The 18575-nt window shown below is 50.7% G+C and overlaps 1 protein-coding gene and 6 non-coding genes across 8 annotated transcripts; 4 read left to right on the top strand and 3 right to left on the bottom strand.

Annotated features, from left to right (window-relative positions):
• Positions 1–674: 674 nt before the first annotated feature.
• Trnag-gcc lies at positions 675–745 on the bottom strand. Its single transcript has one exon. It is a non-coding gene; the product is annotated as a tRNA-Gly (tRNA).
• A 1978-nt stretch (positions 746–2723) lies between these two features.
• Trnag-gcc lies at positions 2724–2794 on the bottom strand. The gene has a single exon. It is a non-coding gene; the product is annotated as a tRNA-Gly (tRNA).
• Positions 2795–4435: 1641 nt separating this feature from the next.
• Trnal-cag lies at positions 4436–4518 on the bottom strand. The gene has a single exon. It is a non-coding gene; the product is annotated as a tRNA-Leu (tRNA).
• Positions 4519–5046: 528 nt separating this feature from the next.
• Positions 5047–5118, top strand: Trnad-guc. Its single transcript has one exon. It is a non-coding gene; the product is annotated as a tRNA-Asp (tRNA).
• A 594-nt stretch (positions 5119–5712) lies between these two features.
• On the top strand, positions 5713–5784 carry Trnag-ucc. The gene has a single exon. It is a non-coding gene; the product is annotated as a tRNA-Gly (tRNA).
• Positions 5785–6215: 431 nt separating this feature from the next.
• Trnae-cuc lies at positions 6216–6287 on the top strand. Its single transcript has one exon. It is a non-coding gene; the product is annotated as a tRNA-Glu (tRNA).
• Positions 6288–11700: 5413 nt separating this feature from the next.
• LOC122109328 (low affinity immunoglobulin gamma Fc region receptor III-like) lies at positions 11701–17727 on the top strand. Of its 2 annotated transcripts, XM_042681609.1 has the most exons (5): positions 11701–11825; positions 12141–12161; positions 13478–13735; positions 15326–15580; positions 17471–17726. In XM_042681609.1, exons 1-5 carry the CDS (start codon positions 11744–11746, stop codon positions 17584–17586), a joined length of 732 nt encoding a protein of 243 aa, XP_042537543.1. In that variant the 5' UTR covers positions 11701–11743; the 3' UTR covers positions 17587–17726. The 2 variants fall into 2 exon arrangements, with proteins under 2 accessions (XP_042537543.1, XP_042537544.1); XM_042681610.1 differs by lacking the exon at positions 12141–12161 and having other exon boundaries at positions 17471–17727.
• The last annotated feature ends 848 nt before the right edge of the window (positions 17728–18575 follow it).

Below are 18575 nucleotides of genomic sequence, written 5' to 3'. Positions count from 1 at the left end.
TGGACCTCCATCCACACTTTTCACACACTTCAAGCTATTTACAGTGGTAGGCTAGTGGTAAGGAAGGCTCAAGAGTAAAATCTCTTCTCCATCCAGACCACCTACACCTTACCTTGTAAGGGACAAGTTCATGTTTGAGAAGGCAATTCAGTGATGCCCGAGGAGCAGACACTGTGCAAGTGGTGAGCCTTGAGCCAAGTTGCGTATTACGGGAGATGAGGGGTTTGGGTGGGGTGAGGGTGGAGATGGTAGGTGTCAGCTGTGCTGCTGCGGGGATTCGAAGACATGCTGTGGCTGCGGGTGGCATAGGGGAGACAGCAGTATTCATGGGGCATGGTAGCACTGGAAGTCCCGGGAGGTCCATGGTATGCACGGATGATAGTGGGGCACGTAGGAGAGCTGAGAACAGGTGTTGTGGCCATTGGAAAAGTGTACTTGTGGGCTGGTTAGTGGTTTGGAGAGAGGGGGTAGGACAGGTCAGGAGGGGGGTTGATGGGGTGGCGGGGCAGGATGCAGGTACAGTGTGGTGGGGTATGTGTGTGTGTGTGTTTGAAATGGTGTGAGGTGAAGGACTAGTGGGCAAAGATGGAAGAAGGAATATTTTCTGTCTGACTGTGAGCGTGTGTGCACACGCGTGCATAGGCTAAGGGCCAAAATAAGGTCTAGCAATGAACTGCATGGGCCGGGAATCGAACCCGGGCCTCCCGCGTGGCAGGCGAGAATTCTACCACTGAACCACCCATGCACAGTCGTCGGAGGCCGTCTGCTCAAGGCACAGATGTGCACCCAGGCTGGCCAGGCATAGCTGTTGCCTGCCTGCCCTCTCTGAGCAACTGCTGGCTTCACGTGCGCGCCAGGGTCCGCGGTGGCACAGGATCCATGATGGTACAGGGGGCCAGGCCATGGGCAAGTAGAAAGAAAGGCTGGCTCCCAGACGGTGGGCTCAGGAGGGGGTCGTGGGTGCCTACTGCTGCAGGGAGGGGGTGGGGTGGGCGGGGAGTGCGCTTTCCCTATCCTGTGCCATCCCTGCTGGACTGCCTATTGGGTTCAGCGTTGTATGTCCGTCAGGACAATGGACGTGCCGTGCCGTGTGCCGTGAGTGGCTGAGCGCCACAATTTCCTTGGCTACCTGCATTCTCCAAAGCGTGGATGTCCTCTCCTGACAAAGCTCGCCTGTCCAGTCCTCTCCTGTCCTGTCTGGTCTGACGTGCAGGTCAGCGGCATCACTCCTGGCGCCGAGGGGCTGCCCTGATATGTTCCTATGGCCCAGGCCATGTGCTTTCTACTTGGGGTGCTTGGTGGTGTCCATGTGGTGAGTGCTGGAGCTGTGGCTAACCACCCACGTGACCCAGACTTAAGGCTTTGGCCCTATGCTCCACACTCCACACACCTGAGCCATTGTTTCGGCTCGTCACCCCTACTCTGCTCTACTCCGCTCCGCTCCGCTCCGCTCTGCTCTGCTCTGCTCTGCTCTGTTTTGTGCTGCCTTGCTCCCATTTCCACTTCCTGTCTGATTGCAGCGGTGGTGGTGGTGGTGGTGGTGGTGGTCTGGCTATCACTGGTGGCTATTGCCTCACTGTGCCTCATCGTGAGAGGTGTTGGCCAATCTGGGAGGGGAAAGACATCCCCCTTCCCATTTCTGAGCCAAGCAGTCTCAAGAGGAGAAGGAGGACCGTTTCCCAGCAAGACACAGATAGCATCATCCTCAGCAGGGTGCAGAGAGAATGGAAGGGGTTGGGGACATGGTAGGAAGACACAGAGGTCCCGAGGACTGTTGACCAGATCAGGAGGTCACCCTGGGCGCTTCTAGAGTCCCCATCCCCCATGTGGCTTTTGGAAGAGTGACTGCCCAGAGACCGGCAGAGGGTCACACAGACACACAGATAGATACACACTCACACACACACACACACACACACACACACACACACACACACACACAGACTCCCCCCCTACACACACACAGAATAGGATTGGGAGAATGACTCTATACCCCCGCCCTTCACACACTGCATGGTGTGCTCAGTGGTTGAGTAGCGGTAGGCAAAGCTAGTGCACAAGAGAATGGTGGCGTCACTTCTCCACTGAGACCAAACCTGCACGGGGCGAGTTTATGTAATGAAGTCTAGTGACATGTAATGAAGTCCAGGCACAGGCTCATACAGTGATGCCCAAGGAGCAGACGAGGTGCAAGTGGTGAGCCTTGAACCAAGGTGTGGGAGATGAGGAGTTGTGGGTGGGGTGGGGGTGGAGACAGGTGTGGGTGTCAGCCGTGGTGCAGTGGGGGTATTCGAAGACATGCTGTGGCTCTGGGCGACCCAGTGAAGGTGGCCATGTGCACATGGGGTGATTCTATGGGGAGTCCTGAGAGGTCCCTGGTGTGCACGGATGACGGTGGGGCCTGGTGGGAGAGCAGGGAGCAGGTGTTGTGGCCACTGGGAAAGTGGAGTGTGTGGACTAGATAGGAGTTTGAAGCGAGGGTGGTAATGTCCATGGGTAGGAGCTATCAGAGGGTGAGGAGATTGTGTGGCAGGCTGGGATGAAGGTGCAGTGTGGTGGGCTGTTTTTGTGTTTGTGTGAAATGGGTTAGAGTGAAGGAGTGGTGGGCGAGGAAGGGAAAAGGAATAGTTGTGTTTGCCAGTGCATGTGCATGTGCATGTGTGTAAATGAGGGAAGTAAGGAGCAGAGCACACACCGGAGCAAAATGTGCTGTGGTAGTGCATTGCATGGGCCGGGAATCGAACCCGGGCCTCCCGCGTGGCAGGCGAGAATTCTACCACTGAACCACCCATGCATAGACGGTGTGCTGTCTCTGGGTATGCCCCAGATGTGCTCCCAGGTCGGCGAGGGCCGGCCGTTGACTTCCTGCCCTCCGAGCAAGTGCTGGCTTCAAGAGTGCGCCGGGATCCTGGATGGCACAGGGAGCCAGCGGCTGGGCAAGTAGAAAAAAAGGTTGGCTCCCAAACAGTCAGTCGGTCCAGGAGGGAGCGGTGGGGCGCCCGGTGCTGCAGGGAAGGGGCGTGGTGAGCGAGGTGTAGACTCACTCCTTTCCGCCTTGCCATCTGGGTCAGGAGGTGCGACGTGTGTGTCCCGCCATGCCGTGCCATGCCGTGTGCCGTGAGTGGCCGAGTGCCATGGTTTCCACAGCCACCAGTACTCTCCAAAGCGTGGATGCCCTCTCTTGACGAAGCTTGCCCGGCCTGGCTGGCCTGGCCTGGCCAGTCTGGTACGATGCACAGGTCAGAGGCACCACTTGCGGTGGCGCGGGGCCGCCCTGCTGTGTTCCCACGGCCCAGGCCCTGTGCTTTCCCTTAGGGGTGCTTTGTGGTGTCCAGGTGGGCGACGCCGGGGCTGGAGCTAAGCCGCCCTGTCCACTCATGCCGGTCATTGTCTTGGCGTGGCCCGGCACCCCTCTGTTCCCTTGTTTTGCCCTGCCCTGCCCTGCCCTGCCCTGCCTTGGCCTTTCCTGGGGTCTGGCTCTCACTGGCGAGCCTCGCCTGGGTGTGCCTCATTGTGAGAGATGTTGGCCAGCGCGGGCAGAGAAAGCAATGCAGCCAGCGCGTCCAACCCCAAGGCAAGCTGTCCCGTGAGGAGGAGGATGGGAAGACAGGGAGCGCGTCAACCCCGGCAGGGTGCTGTGAGAACGGGATGAGAAAAGGGGTGAGTCAGAGGACGGGGTGGGGGGGTACGTGGGGCAGAGACTGGTGAACAGGACAAGAAGTCGCACAGGGTTGTCCCCTAGAGCCTCGTGTGCAGAAATGTGCGGCTTTGGGCGAGTGGCTGCCTGGGCCCTGCTGGCGTTAGCCGGTGGTGTGGGATGGGTGGGAGGGCTTTCCAAATGGCACAGGTGTGAGCGGTGCTGGGCTCAGGGCAGCCACCAGTCTGTCTGTCTTTGTCCCTGTGTGGGCTTGTTGGTTAGGGTTGTGTTGGAGGGAAACACTGGGCTTGAGTGTGTGTGTGTGTGTGTGTGTGTGTGTGCGCGCATGTCTTTTGTTGTGTGTGGGGGTGTAGAATGGTGGGGGTAAGGGGAGATGGAAGGTGGAGGGTCAGCAGAGCAAGCCACTGGAGGAAAGAAGGAGGGAGCGGTAGATGGAAGGGGTGAAGCTCCACCTGAGTTGGTGGGTCGTGCGTGCGTGCGTGTGTGTGTGTGTGTGTGTGTGTGTGCCTGGGAATGGACTTTGACAGTGGGTAGAAGGCCCTGCCCGCACCCCCCTCCACCCCACGGGTGGGAGGGGGAGAGAGTGCGGGGGGTCGGGGGAGGGAGGAAGGGAGAGTCGAGAGGAGGAGCAAGATACAAGGGAGGCAGCCAGCGGGGAGGGTGGCAAGAAAGTGAGGGCAAGGCAGGAGGAGAAGGCAAGGTAGTGCTGTGATTGTTGGCTGGGGTGGGCGGTCCGCAGGCAGGGTTCCCTGAGTGTCTGTGGCCAAAAGGCGAGGTTGTCAGGAGTGGGATTCGAACCCACGCCTCCAGGGGAGACTGCGACCTGAACGCAGCGCCTTAGACCGCTCGGCCATCCTGACGGCGCGGCGCGGCTGGTGGCTTCTCCTCTCGCCTGGCTGGGGCCAGGCGTGCGCCCTGGCCCTGGCCGGGAGCCGCGTCCACCGGGGTGCGCTTGGCGCGCCGTATTGCCGGCCTGGGGGTTGGAGGGCAAGCGGGGTCAGCGGGGAGGCTTAGGGGCTCAGTCCCGCGAGGTCAAGCGCACGCGCGCCCCCGCGATCGAGCGGCGGCTGCGGGCGGCGTGCAAGCTGGAGGCGCGCAACCAGCCGCTGCGGGCCGGGCCGGCCGGTGCTTCTTGCTCGGGTCCGCACCCACTGGCACCGAGGCGGCGGCGGCGGACAGGTGACCCCGGCCGGCAGGTGGCCCCGGGTGGGTCCTTGGCAGGCGGGTGGGGCGGGGCTTGTGGGGAGAGCGCGGCAGCGCGTGCTTGGGCTTGGGCTTGGGGTCGGAGGCCAGACAGGGCAGATGCGAGCCCCAGGCCGGGGCTGGAGGGCCGCGGGTCCGGGCGGCTGTCGGAGAGGGGCCCGTGTCCCCGACGGCGGGCGGCGTCATCCTCGTTAGTATAGTGGTGAGTATCCCCGCCTGTCACGCGGGAGACCGGGGTTCGATTCCCCGACGGGGAGGCCGCCGTGGCGTTCTTTTTGCCCAGCGCGGCCTCTCTGCTCCAAGGCGTCCTCACTTCAGCAGCTCCAGGCCCCCTGGTCCACCTCTCGGTCGTCGTCGGCGTCTGCCGCCCAGCCACCAGTGGGGACTCACAGACGAGCGAGCGAGCGAGCGAGCGGGCCCTGGCAGTGGGTGTGGTGGGCTGCGGGCCGGACGAAGGAAGACGCTGTGGCTGTCGGCCGTCGCGCCGCCGCGCCCGCGTCCAGCCCGGGAGGCGTGCGGCGCCGGGCTCCGGAGCAGTCAGGCGGCCGGAGCTCGGAGGGCGCCCCGCAGGAACCAGGAGGCTAGGCTGGACCCAACCCGTCCCTTTGCGTGGCTGCGGCAGCCAGCAGCTTCGGGCGTGGCGCAGGACGGGCCGTGTGTGGCTCGGGCTGGCCCGGCAGCGCCGCGTGTCCCAGCCCACAGGGAAGTGAGGTGCGAGACACGCGCTGCGCCCACCCGCACCCGCGCCCACCCGCACCCGCACCCGCACCGGCAACCCCCGCCTCCTTCCCCGCAGGAGCTGTGGCCCGCGCCAGTCCCCGGCGTCCTGTGTGCGCTGGCCGTGGCGTGTGGCGTTGGTGGTATAGTGGTGAGCATAGCTGCCTTCCAAGCAGTTGACCCGGGTTCGATTCCCGGCCAACGCAACGCAGTACCAGGCCACTCAATGCAGCCGGCCGACCTTTTAGCCAGCTCCAGCTGTGGCTCGGGCCTGCGGGAGGGAGCAGAGGGCGTGGGTGCCGGAGTGCACGCGTGTTGTGTTGGACACTGCCGCAGCTGGCCGGGATTGCGGGCTGCTCGCGGCTACAGGCAGGAGGAGAGCTGCCGCTGGGTTTGGCTTGGCTTGGCTGACGGGGAGGGAGCTAGGGAGGAGGAGGGGAGAGGGGGAAAGGGGGCAGGCGGAGGGGGAGGGCGAGGGGGAGGTCGGCCAGGCAACCGGCTCGCCAGTGTCCTTGTCTTTTTGGCCAGCCATACCTCCAACCCATGGGGCCGGTGGATGGCAGGCGTCCAGCGGCGGTGAGTGTCCGGCAGCGCTGCTCGTTTGCAGGAGGAGTGCTCGGTGCAGGCAGTGGCACGCTCCCTGGTGGTCTAGTGGTTAGGATTCGGCGCTCTCACCGCCGCGGCCCGGGTTCGATTCCCGGTCAGGGAAGCCTTTCTTCTTCCTTTCCCACTTTCACTTGCCTTCTTCACTGCCCTTCCACTTCCCATCACACAACTCCACCCACCCCCTTTTGGGACCAGCGCTCCTCCCAGGCCCCCACCAACACACCTGCTGCGCACTCACCCTTCCTCCTGCAGGCAGCATCACTGCTTGGCTGCTTGTTCCCCTGCCTTGTACCCCACCCTGCCACCTTCAGCTTCTTCCCTTTGCTTTTCCCTTCCTTAGCCAACGTCTCCCTTTCCTCATCTGGCCACCCCAGAACTCTCCCGGCCTGGCCAGCTGACAGAGGAATGCTGACACTGCACCAACACCACCAGCCTATCCTAGCACGAGTGTGCTTGTGAGCAGCAGTGCTCCCGCGCGTGGCCTCGTGCGCGCACACAGACACACACACACACACCATCCACACCTGAGTCAAGTGCCTGACTTCCTTCTTGAATCTTACTGAGCCTCCACTCACCTTTCTCCAGCCTCAGCCCATCACAATCTCCAAACCCAGTCTTCCAATCCACCACTCACTCACCCCACACTCCACCACTGGCCCATCCACTGCCTGCCTCTCTCCCTTTCCCTCCCGCTCTCACCCTCCCTGCCTCCTTCCCTCCTGTGTTGCATCACTCCCTCTGTCTTTCACTCCCTCACTAGCTCCCTTCCTCTGTCCCTCTGTCCTGCTCTCCTTCCTTTCCTACCACCCTCAAGGACTCCCTCACCTCACTCACCTGCTTGTTCCCTTGCATATCCCCTTCCCCCTGAGCTGCTCCCCACCCCCAACCCTAAGCTCAGCTATTTTTCTCACTTCTTTTTCTTTTGTCCTTCACAATCCCTGCTCCCCGGGCCCCTTGTTCAGCTGTAACTAATGTTCTTGCTAATTACTCACCAGTTTGTTTTTATCTCCTTCATTCTCTGCCTTCGGGTAGAAGTCACTCACTGGCGTATTCACGTTTTCACTGGTTTTTCACCTTATCACTCAACTCTGTGTCTCCCAGTCACCCCCTCACCCTATGTAATCACGAGTCCCTCTTCCCTTTCACTCATCCCCTAAATTCTGTGCTCTTTCACTTTGTCTTCTTTGAGTTCCTTCATTCCACCCTTATCCTTTCACCCCAGTACTCTGTCATCAAATCGGCCATTCTTTAATTTTTGTTTTGTACAGGTACTGATTCCTTCAGTCACTTTCTGACTCCCCACCTCTCAGACTCAATCCAGGGAGTCTCTCATCCACCCAGTCCCTCTCCCATTCATTTCCTCATCTACCCACTCCCTCTCCCAATCTCACTTTTCCCTGACTGCGCACATAACTATGGGTTTTACATATAAAATTCCATTCATTAATAGAACGTGTGTGTCAACCTGTTTTAGTAATCTTTCAGGCCCCAGACGTATTTATCCACCCTAATTTCCCCAAATTCCATCTTATAGTGATTTCCCTTGTCTTTATCCTCTATTATGGCTACATCATGGGCTTGACTAGTTACTAATTCTTCTATTTCTTTTTCCATTAATATCATATAGTGCTGAGATTGCTAAGCTAAGTACTGTGAGTACTAAGCTAAGTACTATACCTTTTTGGTGAGTTCTTTCCATCCTTAAACTCTCCTGGAGTCCGTCAACTGTCACCTCATTAGCACAGAATATATTAGCACCCAGAAGATTTCAAAGGATGTTGAAACTCTGTGTTCACAACTGGAGTCAAACATCAATTATTGGAGAAGACTTTATTTACTCAAGCTCCTGTAGCCCACTGTACACTAATGTCATTCATTAAAATGAGTTTTGCAGATGATAAATCCCATTCAGGTTGCAGCCATGCTTAGAGGCATGAAACTCAAATCTTAATTCTTCCTGAGGTAAGGTTCAGATATATTATCCAAATCTGCATTGGAAAACATAAGGCTCTGTACTCTGCTTCCATGTGTAAGTGGGCATTTCCTTTTGCTTACATAATGGCATAGTGTTCTTTAGGGATCCTGGAGTTAAATCATCCTCAGGACATTGAGTTTTCCTTGTCCATCCAGTTTGTCTGTCTTCTCAAAAGGCAGTCCTATCTCTTCATGTCCTTTCATTAACAAGGTCTGTCCTGAAGATGAGTGAAGTAGGAGCATTGACAGTCACATAGAACCAATAATGCCAAGCCATTCCTAAGAACAACTTTTGCTTTTCATTAGTTACAATTCTTTCCTCAGTGAGATTGTGCCTCAATGCTGAAGGATAGCTACAGTTATGATTTTATTCAGTAACTGTTCATATTGATTCAGCTGTAGGAGGAAAGATTGATGTGTTAGGAAGATTTACCACTGAAGCAGAGCTAAAGAGAATAAAGGGAAGATGTAGAATAAAAAAAAGGGAATGTAATTTATATAATTAACCTTAATTGAAAATTGTGGAATGGAATACTCTGTCCTCTACTTCCAATTTTGGTTGTATTAAAAGAAATTGGAACCGGACGCTGATGGCTCTCCCTTGTAATCTTAGGTTGTGAGGCTTGAACACACACGCGCACACACACACACACACGCACACACACACACACACACACACGCACACACACACACACGCACACACACACACACACTCACACACACACACTCACACACACACACGCACACACACACACGCACACACACACACACACTCACACACACACTCACACACACACACACACACTCACACACACACACACACACACACGCACACACACACACACACACGCACACACACACACACACACACACGCATTCTAGTTTAAGGCTTGGGAAAGGAGATTAGATGAGATAATTAGTGGCCTATGCATGCAAAATCTTTCTTCATGTTTTTTGTTGTTGTTTGTCATGGGGCTTTTGGTTAATCATGGGGCTTGAACTCAGGGCCTAGACACTGTTTCAGGCTCTTTCTGTTCAAGGCTAGCACTCTACCACTTTGAGCCACAGTATGCCAGTATGAGCCATAGTATGACTCTCCATACTGTGCCCAGGCTGACTTTGAACTGTGATCCTCATTTCTCAGCTTCCTGTGTTGCTAGGATTACCAGCATGAGCCACTGACTAGACTGTTTTTGTTTTGTTTTTGCTGGTCCTGGGGCGTGAATTCTGGGCCTGGGCCCTGTCCCTCAGCTCTTCAGCTCAATGCTAACACTCTACCACTTGAGCCACAGCACCTTGTCCAGCTTTTTCTGCTTATGTTATGTAGTGCTGAGGAATCAAACCCAGGGCCTCATGCATGCAAGGCAAGCATTCTACTACTGAGCCACCTTCCCAGCCCAACTAGACTGTTTTTGACAATGTTCCTAAAAGGCAATCTAGGCAATTGTTGCTATATGACCTACACATCCAGAGGTATTATGTACAGCAAAGCTAGTGGCAATCAAATATATATTGCTTAGATTTATGGTCTCAGAATTAGTGATTTTTTTTTTTCTTTTCTTTTCTTTTTTCTTTTTTTTTTTTGGCCAGTTGTGGGGCCTGAACTCTGGGCCTGGGCACTGTCCCTGAACTCCTCAGCTCATGGCTAGAGCTCTACCCCTTGAGCCACAGCACCACTTCTGGCTTCTTCTGCTTATGGAGTACTGAGGAATCAAACCCAAGGCCTCATGCATGCAAGGCAAGCACTCTACCACTGAGCCACTTTCCCAGCACTCAAAATTGGTGATTTTTAAAGTCAACTAAAAGTAACTAAAAGCAAATAGAGCTATAGAATTTATTTAGGTTTTCCCTTTCAATGCCCTACATACCTTATTTGGTTGTTCAACTGTATTCCTTATCATATCCTTTATTATTAATTAGTTGGGAAGCATTAACTCTTTCCTTGAATTCTGTGAAACATTCTAGCAATTTATAGAACCTAAGGAAGATTTCAGGAATTCCTGGTTTATAACCATCATTTAGAAGTTCAGGAGGCCCTGACATGCCATTAGATGGAGCCAAGTTGTAGCCTAAGAGCTCAATCTGTGGGATGTTATGATAACTCCAGTTAGATGGAACCCCCTCCCACTATCCATATATTTTCTGTCCAAAGTACCTAGAGCATATAGACAATCTTTTCCCTTTTCCCTCCCTTCTTCACTCCCTTCTTCACTCCCTTCTTCCCTCCCTCCCTCTTCTCTCCCTCCTCCCTCCCTCCTCTCTCCCTTCTTCCCTCCTTCCCTCCTTCCTTCCTTCCCTCCTTCCCTCCCTCCTTCCTTCCTTCCTTCCTTCCTTCCTTCCTTCCTTCCTTCCTTCCTTCCTTCCTTCCTTCCTTCCATCTTTCTCTGTTGTGGTGCTTGACCTTGGGAGCCTAGGCACTGTCTCTAAACTGTTTTGCTTAAGGCTAGTGCTATACCACTTTTAGCCACAGTAACTCTTCTGGTTTTCTGGTGGTTAATTGGAGATAGTCTTATGGGCTTTTCTTCCTGGGGTGGCTTTGAAATGTGATCCTCAGATCTCAGCTTCCTGAGTAGCTAGGATTATAGGTGTGAGTCACCAGCACCCAACTCTTTTCTTTCTTTTAATGAGATTTAAAATTGCTTTATGGTTTTCCTACCCTTTTTTTTTTCTTTTCTTTGTACTGAAGTTTGAACTAAGGGTCTTCCACTTGAGCCATACTCTCAGTCTGGGGTTTGATCTTAGGGCTTTCCTCATACCATCCAGGCACACTCTACCTCTTGAGCTAGCCACCAGACCTTTTAGCTTTTGTTATTTTTTGACTAGTGTCTAACTTTTTTCCTGGTCAGCCTGGACTATAATCCTGTTTGTGCTTCCTGAGTGGCTGGGAATGACAGGCCACACATCACTGTATCCAGCTTTTTATTGGTTAAGATGGAGTCTCATGAACTTTATTTTGGCCTGGGCTGGCCTTGAACTATGATCCTTTAGATCTCAGCCTCTGGAATAGGTAGAATTAAAGACATGTTTCAAAATTTGTTTCTTGAACTTAAAAACTTTCTTGTGTGTATGTAGGACAGAAGTAGAGAAAAATTATCTTGTTTGTAGTATATTTAGATTCTCTCCTGCAGCTAACTACTTTTATTAACATTGATTTTTTGGTTACATATTTAGAAGGGTATTTTTATTTTCCTGTCTTGGTTAAAGCTCCTTTGGAACTTCCTATACTAGCTGGTGACACAGCACAGAGGGTGTTCTGGAAACAACACTAAAATGAGATCTAAGATATGGATTTCATCTCAGCTGTCCTCCTGGTGATCACTCCACACCCATCAGTTTCTTCACCAGCAAACAAAAACCCACATTTTTTGTTTTTTTGTTTTTTGTTTTGTTTTTAACAAGGGCACAACAGGAAAGGCAGATTAATCTGCAAAGTTGACTCCATTTTGAGCTTGGTTTGTTAGAGATTAGTTAGCAGAAATGGAGTCTCCTGACTGATGACTGTTTCATAGAAGATGAAATAATTTCCTTCCTCTTTTCTGAGTTCATGTACTACACGCCACAGGACTTGGGTGAAGTCGTAGGACAATGTTGAAGTCCCAACTGTTTCATAATGTACAACCTTGGAATCAATGGCTGCTTCAACCACTGACAATTTTACTGGTATTTGGTGAGTGAGGGTCATTCTGGACTAGGGTAATTTCAGCCACCAATATTACTCAGACTCCAGGAGCTAGTCCTGTGAAGAGGAGGAACTCCATTCTGTACCAAAAGTTCAAGCTTACTTTGAAGCCATGCTAAGGGGTCAGGAATAAGAAATACTTATAGACGAGTGTTCTGATGAAAGATTACTAGAAACAAGCTCTTGAGGAAAATAGTTCCTGAGGGGGTAGGGAAATAAAGGAACCCCAAGTCACTTGTCCTTACAATTAATTTGTACCATTTTCTGCTGCTCTACATTGACCTATTCTTTTCTCCCTTACAGCTTCCGTAGATAGGCAAAGTGGTAAGTTTGTTAATTTCTTGTTTGTTTTTGTTTCTTTCTCCTCCTCCTCCTTCTTCTCCTTCGTATTTGTGTGTGTGTGTGTGTGTGTGTGTGTGTGTGTGTGTGTTTGTGTGTGTGTGTGTATGCTGGTCCAGGGGCTTGAACTCAGGATAAGCTTTTGTGCTCAGGGCTAGCACTTTACTACTTTGAGCCATGGCTCCACTTTTGGCTTTTTTTTTTTTGTAGTTGAGTGGAGATAATCTGACAAGGCTAAGAATTTAGCTTAGCAGTAGAGTGCTTGCCTACCATGCACAAAGCACTGGGTTCGATTCCTCAGCACCACATAAACAGAAAAAGCCAGAAGTGGTGCTGTAGCTCAAGTGGTAGATTGCTAGCCTTAAATAAAAAGAAGCATTAGGGACAGTGCTAAGGCCCTGAGTTCAAGCCCTAGGACTGGCAAAAAAAAAAAAAAAAAGTCTTACAGACTTTCTTGAATTGGTTGGCTTTGAACTGTAATCCTTGGATCTCAGCTTCCTGGGTAGCTAAGATTACAGGCATGAGCCACCAGTGCCAGGTTTGTTTTGCTTCCTTTATTGTGCTTGAATTCAAGGCCTCCCCTACTCCTCTCATGGCTGGAGCACTCTACCACATGCCTCAAATTCTGGCTCCTTGTTGATAAGTTGGACACAAGAATCTTCAGGTTTGCCTGCCTAGGCTGCCAAGGAATTTAATCTTAGATCTCAGTCTCCTAAGTAGCTAGGATTATAGGTATGAGCTACTAGCACCCAGATGCTCGTTTGTTCTGATGATGGTACTTCCTCAGAATGAAGTACTGTATTTACTTTGTAGGGACATGTCTGTTCTACCAAGAATCAGACTTGGGTTCAATATGGGCAGGGCATTCATTGCAGTAGGCCTTAGGATATGATTCTTGGTAAGAGTTTGACTGGAGGGGGCTGGGAAGGTGGCTCAGTGGTAGAGTGCTTGCCTTGCATGCATGAGGCCCTGGGTTTGATTCCTCAGCACCACATAAGCAAAAAAGAAAAAAGCCAGAAGTGGTGCTGTGGCTCAAGTGGTAGAACACTAGCCTTGAGCTGAAGAGCTGAGGGACAACGCCCAGACCCAGAGTTCAGGCCCCACAACTGCCCCCCCCCACCAAAAAAAAGAGTTTAACTGGATTCATCAAAGACCCAAGGGAGAGAGGCTACCATGTGTGCACAGATCTTTAGCTGGGTCTACAAGGGGACTCTGTGGTCTGTGTTCTCCTCTGAGCTATTCTTGGGAATCCATAGTTCCTCCGCAGTTTATTCACTACCACTCCTGCTTTCTGGCCTCAGCAAATCTCCTCAAGGCTGTGGTGAAACTTGAACCCCCATGGATCCAAGTGCTCCAGGAAGACAATGTGACACTAGCCTGCCAGGGGTCCCACAACCCTGGGAACCACTCCACACAATGGTTCCACAATGGGAAATCCATCCCAGCCCAGGTCCAGCCCAACTACAACTTTAAAGCCAAGAGAAATGACAGTGGGGAGTACAGGTGCCAGATGAGCCAGACCAGCCTCAGTGACCCTGTGCATCTGGTTGTGATAGCCGGTAAGTAGAGGGAGTCCCAGGAAGGGGCTGGGAAGCCAGCAGGGAGCAAATGTGCTTACAAGGCACAGGTTTGCCTGTTCTTGGCAAGCCTAGTCCTGAGCTGCTAGAAGTGCTTTTCCTCATGCATTGCCCTTTTCACTCATTCCTTTGCTTAGTGTATGAGTTGGTGATGGGGGGGGGGGGGTCTATGCAAATTCCTAAGAAATACCTCAGTGCATGTGAATGGTTATTCTTGCTTCAGTCCTGATTGAGCAAGAAGGTTCTAAGGCAACAGACAGGCAGCTGAGTGTGAGAGAAAAGGAAGTCCCCATTTCACAGAAGCCCGTTCACGTTCATGTAGAGCCAAAACACACAGAGTGACCATAACTGAAGTTCAGTCCTGTAAGCAGCCAACCATGTAAATACGATGAATTCATTTACTCCTTCTCGGTTGGTTCCCTTGCCTGCTTCCCAGGGATAGTAACGCCTTCCTCACTCACTGAGCTCTGGGAAGAAGTGACATTTCCCTAACCTTTATATCCCTTCTCCACACTCAGTGCTGGGTGTCCTGCTCTGTCTTTTTCCATCATCCTGTAGGCAGTTTGAATTGAAAATTGTGTCTCATCCATTTCTGTATTTGCAGCACCTGAGGCAATGCAGGACTTTGTAAATGTTTGCTGAACACATCAACAATTTTACAAAGTTCCTGTTAAAATAATAGACTCTCCATAAAGAAGAGCTGTCATGTGACTATGATGACTACTGTTGTAGCTCTTCACTTACTCCCCTAAGAGGTATTTAGCAAGCTCATGACTTACCTCTTACTGCCATTATTCATTCAGAGTAGCTCCTCAGTCAGACTGAATTTCTTTCTCCCCACCTCCAGGAAGGGACTGGATCTCTGGATCTCATGTGTCCTTCCTGATAGGACAGGGCTGTAGCTGCCTTCTTCCAGGAGAGGAAAGAGAAGATAAGCATATCTGGGAACTATAAGTAGATGCATGGTCTTATTACACTTTGAGTATACACCATCTTGTGGTGGTCCCTCACCTCCTCTGAGATCTTGTAATCTACAGTTTCTTCACAGTTATTTATTCACATTCTTTCCTGCTTTTAGGCCCTCTGCAGAGTTCTTGAAGGCTGTAGTGAAACTTGAGCACCCTCAGACTGGCAGCTGAGGCCCAGACAGAATTAAGTTACTCCTCCAAGATTTCAGAGTGCATAAATGAGTGGAGCTGGAATTAGAGATCAAAACTATTTGATTCCAGATTTGGTGGCTCATGCCTGTAATTCTAGCTATTCAGGAGGCTGAGATCTGAGATTCAAAGCCAGCCAAGGGAAGGAAAGTCCATGAGAGTCTTATCTCCAATTAACTGCCAGAAAACTGGAAGTGGTGCATGGCTCATGTGCTGAAGCACTAGCCTTGAGCTGAAGTGCTGAGCGACAGTGCCCAGGCCCAGAGTTCAAACTCCACAACCAACAAAAAAAACGAAACTGATTCTGAATTTAGGCTCTTTCTCTGCACATGAGGTCCCACCAATAAGGATAGTCGAGGTCTCAGAGTGAGGCAAAAGACTTTGAGGGAGGTCTGTGTCCTTTCCTGTCTTTCAGACTGGCTGCTGCTTCAGACCCCTCAACTGGTGTTCCAGGAGGGGGACACCATTGTGATGAGGTGCCACAGCTGGAAAGACAGCTTTCTGAACAAGATCACTTTCTACCAGAATGGGACATCCAAGAAGTTCTCCCATTTCAGTGGCAACTTCTCCATCCACAATGCCAATCTTAGTCACAGTGGTGATTACTACTGCACAGGAAATATAGGAAGGATGTCTTACTCATCCAAGTCTGTGGCCATCACTGTCCAAAGTAAGAACCAGTACCATTGAAGGATTTTCAGCCCTTGGAAGGATAGATAATGAGGGCATTATGGATCTTTTCAGACTTGTATTTTCATAAGTGGTCCTCTCAAAGTCAATGAGATGCTAAAGTTTTGGTTGAGGGACTGGGAAGGTGGCTCAGTGATAGAGCACTTGCCTTGCATGCATGAGGCCTTGGGTTCAATTCCTCAGCACCACATAAGCAAAAAGAAAAAAGCCAGAAGTGGCGCTGTGGCTCAAGTGGTAGAGTGCTAGCCTTGAGCTGAAGAGCTGAGGGACAGTGCCCAGGCCCAGAGTTCAGGCCCCATGATCAGACCTCCCCCTGCATCAAAAAAAAAGTTTTGGTTGACCTGACAGCTGGGTGGATGTGTGCTGTCTTCTGATTTGTGTCTCAGCAATTATGGGGATAGATGTCATTCACTTGGGATTTTAATGAAATCATCTTTTTTTCACAAATATACCTACCAGACATAATTACCCTCCGTTGTTCCCACCTCATCTAAACCCTCCATTTTATCTGATGTCCCTCTATCTCTGGGATTGTGAGGTTGGTGGTTACTTACTGCCTCTCAGTTTAGGTATAAACCTAAGCTCTAGCTCAGGAGAGCCATGTTGCCTTGGGTAGTTCTCTCCAACTATGCAGAACTACAGCTCTGTTCTTAAGAAGTTTTGCATTGTGGAGTCCTCATCATGCTTTTTAGGAGGTATTATATGCTCCAGTGACAGATTAGTACTGGTCAATGAACACCTCCCAGCCCTCTGGGCTCAGAGGAGGTGGTGGGTAAAGATATATTGATGTGGTTTGTGGATTCTCTAATTCAATGCTCCCCAAAGGTCATTCTAGTCAAGTAACTCCTGGAGAAGTGCTTTAAAATGAGAGGTTCGGTGGCTAAATTGATGTAGAACATATTGCATGCTCTGTCCTTTTTATATTAATAATGTACATTAAAAGTTTTCAGACAAGCTGGGCACTGGTGGCTCATGCCTGTAATCCTAGCCTCAGGAGGCTGAGATCTTCGAATCATGGTTCAAAGCCAGTCTGGGCAGGAAAGTCCCTGAGACTCTTATCTCCAATAAACCACTCAGAAAACCCGAAGTGGCACCATGGCTCAAGTGGTAAAATGCTTACTTTGAGCTGTAGAGCTGAGGGACAGCGCCCAGGCCCAGAGTTCAAGTCCCATGACTGACCAAAAAAAAAAAAAAAAGCTTTCAGACATCTGGGCACTGGTGGTTCATGCCTATAATAATAGCTACTCAGGAGGCTGAGATCTGAGGCTTGCAGTTCAAAGCCAGCCTGGGCAGGAAAGTCTGTGAGACTCTTATCTCCAATTAACTACCAGAAAACTGTGGCTCAAAGTGGTAGAGTTCTAGCCTTGAGCAAAATTGCTCAGGGACAGCATCTAGGCCCCAAGTTCAAGACCCATGATCAACAGAAAAAAATGTTTTCAGTATGCCCAGTGTGGTGGGATACTGTAGTACCTGGGAGGCTGAGGCAGGAGGATCTCAAGTTGGAGGCTAGTCTGAGCTACATAGCAAAATATTGTCCCTGCCAGGGCTAGCTTTGAAAACCTGTTAGAAAGAATATGCATACTGTATTTCATGTCACATTTGCCAAGTCTAGATGACCACAAAAATCTTTGTCCTTTATAACTTCAGACAGCTGTGCTCAGGACACCTTATTGGGATAATAAAGGCTAAAGTCTTTATTGGGAAAGGTAGAAAGATGAAGGCATCTTCTGAAGACTTCTTGGCCTACCTATCTACTCTTGGCCTTGTGTTAAGTTCTTGGTTTGGGTGACATTTACAAAGGCTGACAGTTCATTTCAAATTTCTGCCTTAATAACTATCATTTTCCCCATTTCTCTGCCTCTCCCACTAGGTCCAGCAATTCCATCCATCTCTCTATTTTGGTTTCAAGTTCCTTTCTTCCTGATGATGGTATTTGTATTTGCAGTGGACACTGGGATATACTTCTCTGTGTGCAGAGACCATTGAAGCTCAATGGGGCTAGATGAATCACAAAGGCAGATGGTACCAGGATCCTCAGGACAAATGGCAGCTAATTTTATGGCTTAAAAACAATAGCAGGGCTGGGAAGGTGGCTCAGTGGTAGAGTGCTTGACTTGCATGCATGAGGCCCTGGGTTCAATTCCTCAGCACCACATAAGCGGAAAATGCCAGAAGTGGTGCTGTGGCTCAAGTGGTAGAGCACTAGCCTTGAGCTGAAGAGCTGAGAGACAGTGCCCAGGCCCAGAGTTCAGGCCCCATGACCAACCAAAAAAAAAAAAAAAAAAAGAAAAGCAATAACAGCAGCAGCTGTCCAGTCCACACTTTTCCTTCTCCCATAGCCCCTTCTTGAAAGCAATCTGGGATCCACAGCTTGTTTTGTTTACCTCTTTGCTCAAAATCACATAAAAGTTTACTTGGCAAATGTTAAAACCTTTACGATGTTCTACAAGACACTACACAATCCTATTCCTTTTTGTGTCTCTGATCTCATTTCCTTCTGTTCTTCCTTGTTTACTTACTCATTTTTGTCTTCCTTGAACTCACCCAGTCAATTATACTTCTTCACACAGCCTATATTAATTCAAGAATGTTCTTTCTGGTCTGGTGGTTAGCTCAGTAGCACCATGCCTGCCTAGCAAGCTGCCCAACCCTCCAAAAAAGCTTTTCTTGTAGCAATACAAGGTCCTTATCAGAAGCCAAGCCAATGTAGGTAACTGTTTTGGAACTTTCAGTGTCCACAACTGTGAACTAAATAAACCTCTTTTATTTGTAAATTACCCTGTCTCAGATGTTTTGTTATAGAAATTGAAAGTGGGCAAAGGCCATGTCCTTTAGGTCTTTATTCAAATGTTGCATTTTCAATAAAGGTTCCTTGATCATTTAGTACTTCACTTCCCACCATACACTGAATTCCCTCCTGCTTTTTTCTCCATTGTGCTTATTGTCAACTAATGTGTTGTATGTTTACTTATTTA

This window comes from Dipodomys spectabilis, unplaced genomic scaffold, assembly GCF_019054845.1.
Source record: "Dipodomys spectabilis isolate Male_0828 unplaced genomic scaffold, ASM1905484v1 ptg000069l, whole genome shotgun sequence".
Lineage (NCBI taxonomy): Eukaryota > Metazoa > Chordata > Mammalia > Rodentia > Heteromyidae > Dipodomys > Dipodomys spectabilis.
This window is presented reverse-complemented; position numbering and strand designations above follow the sequence as displayed.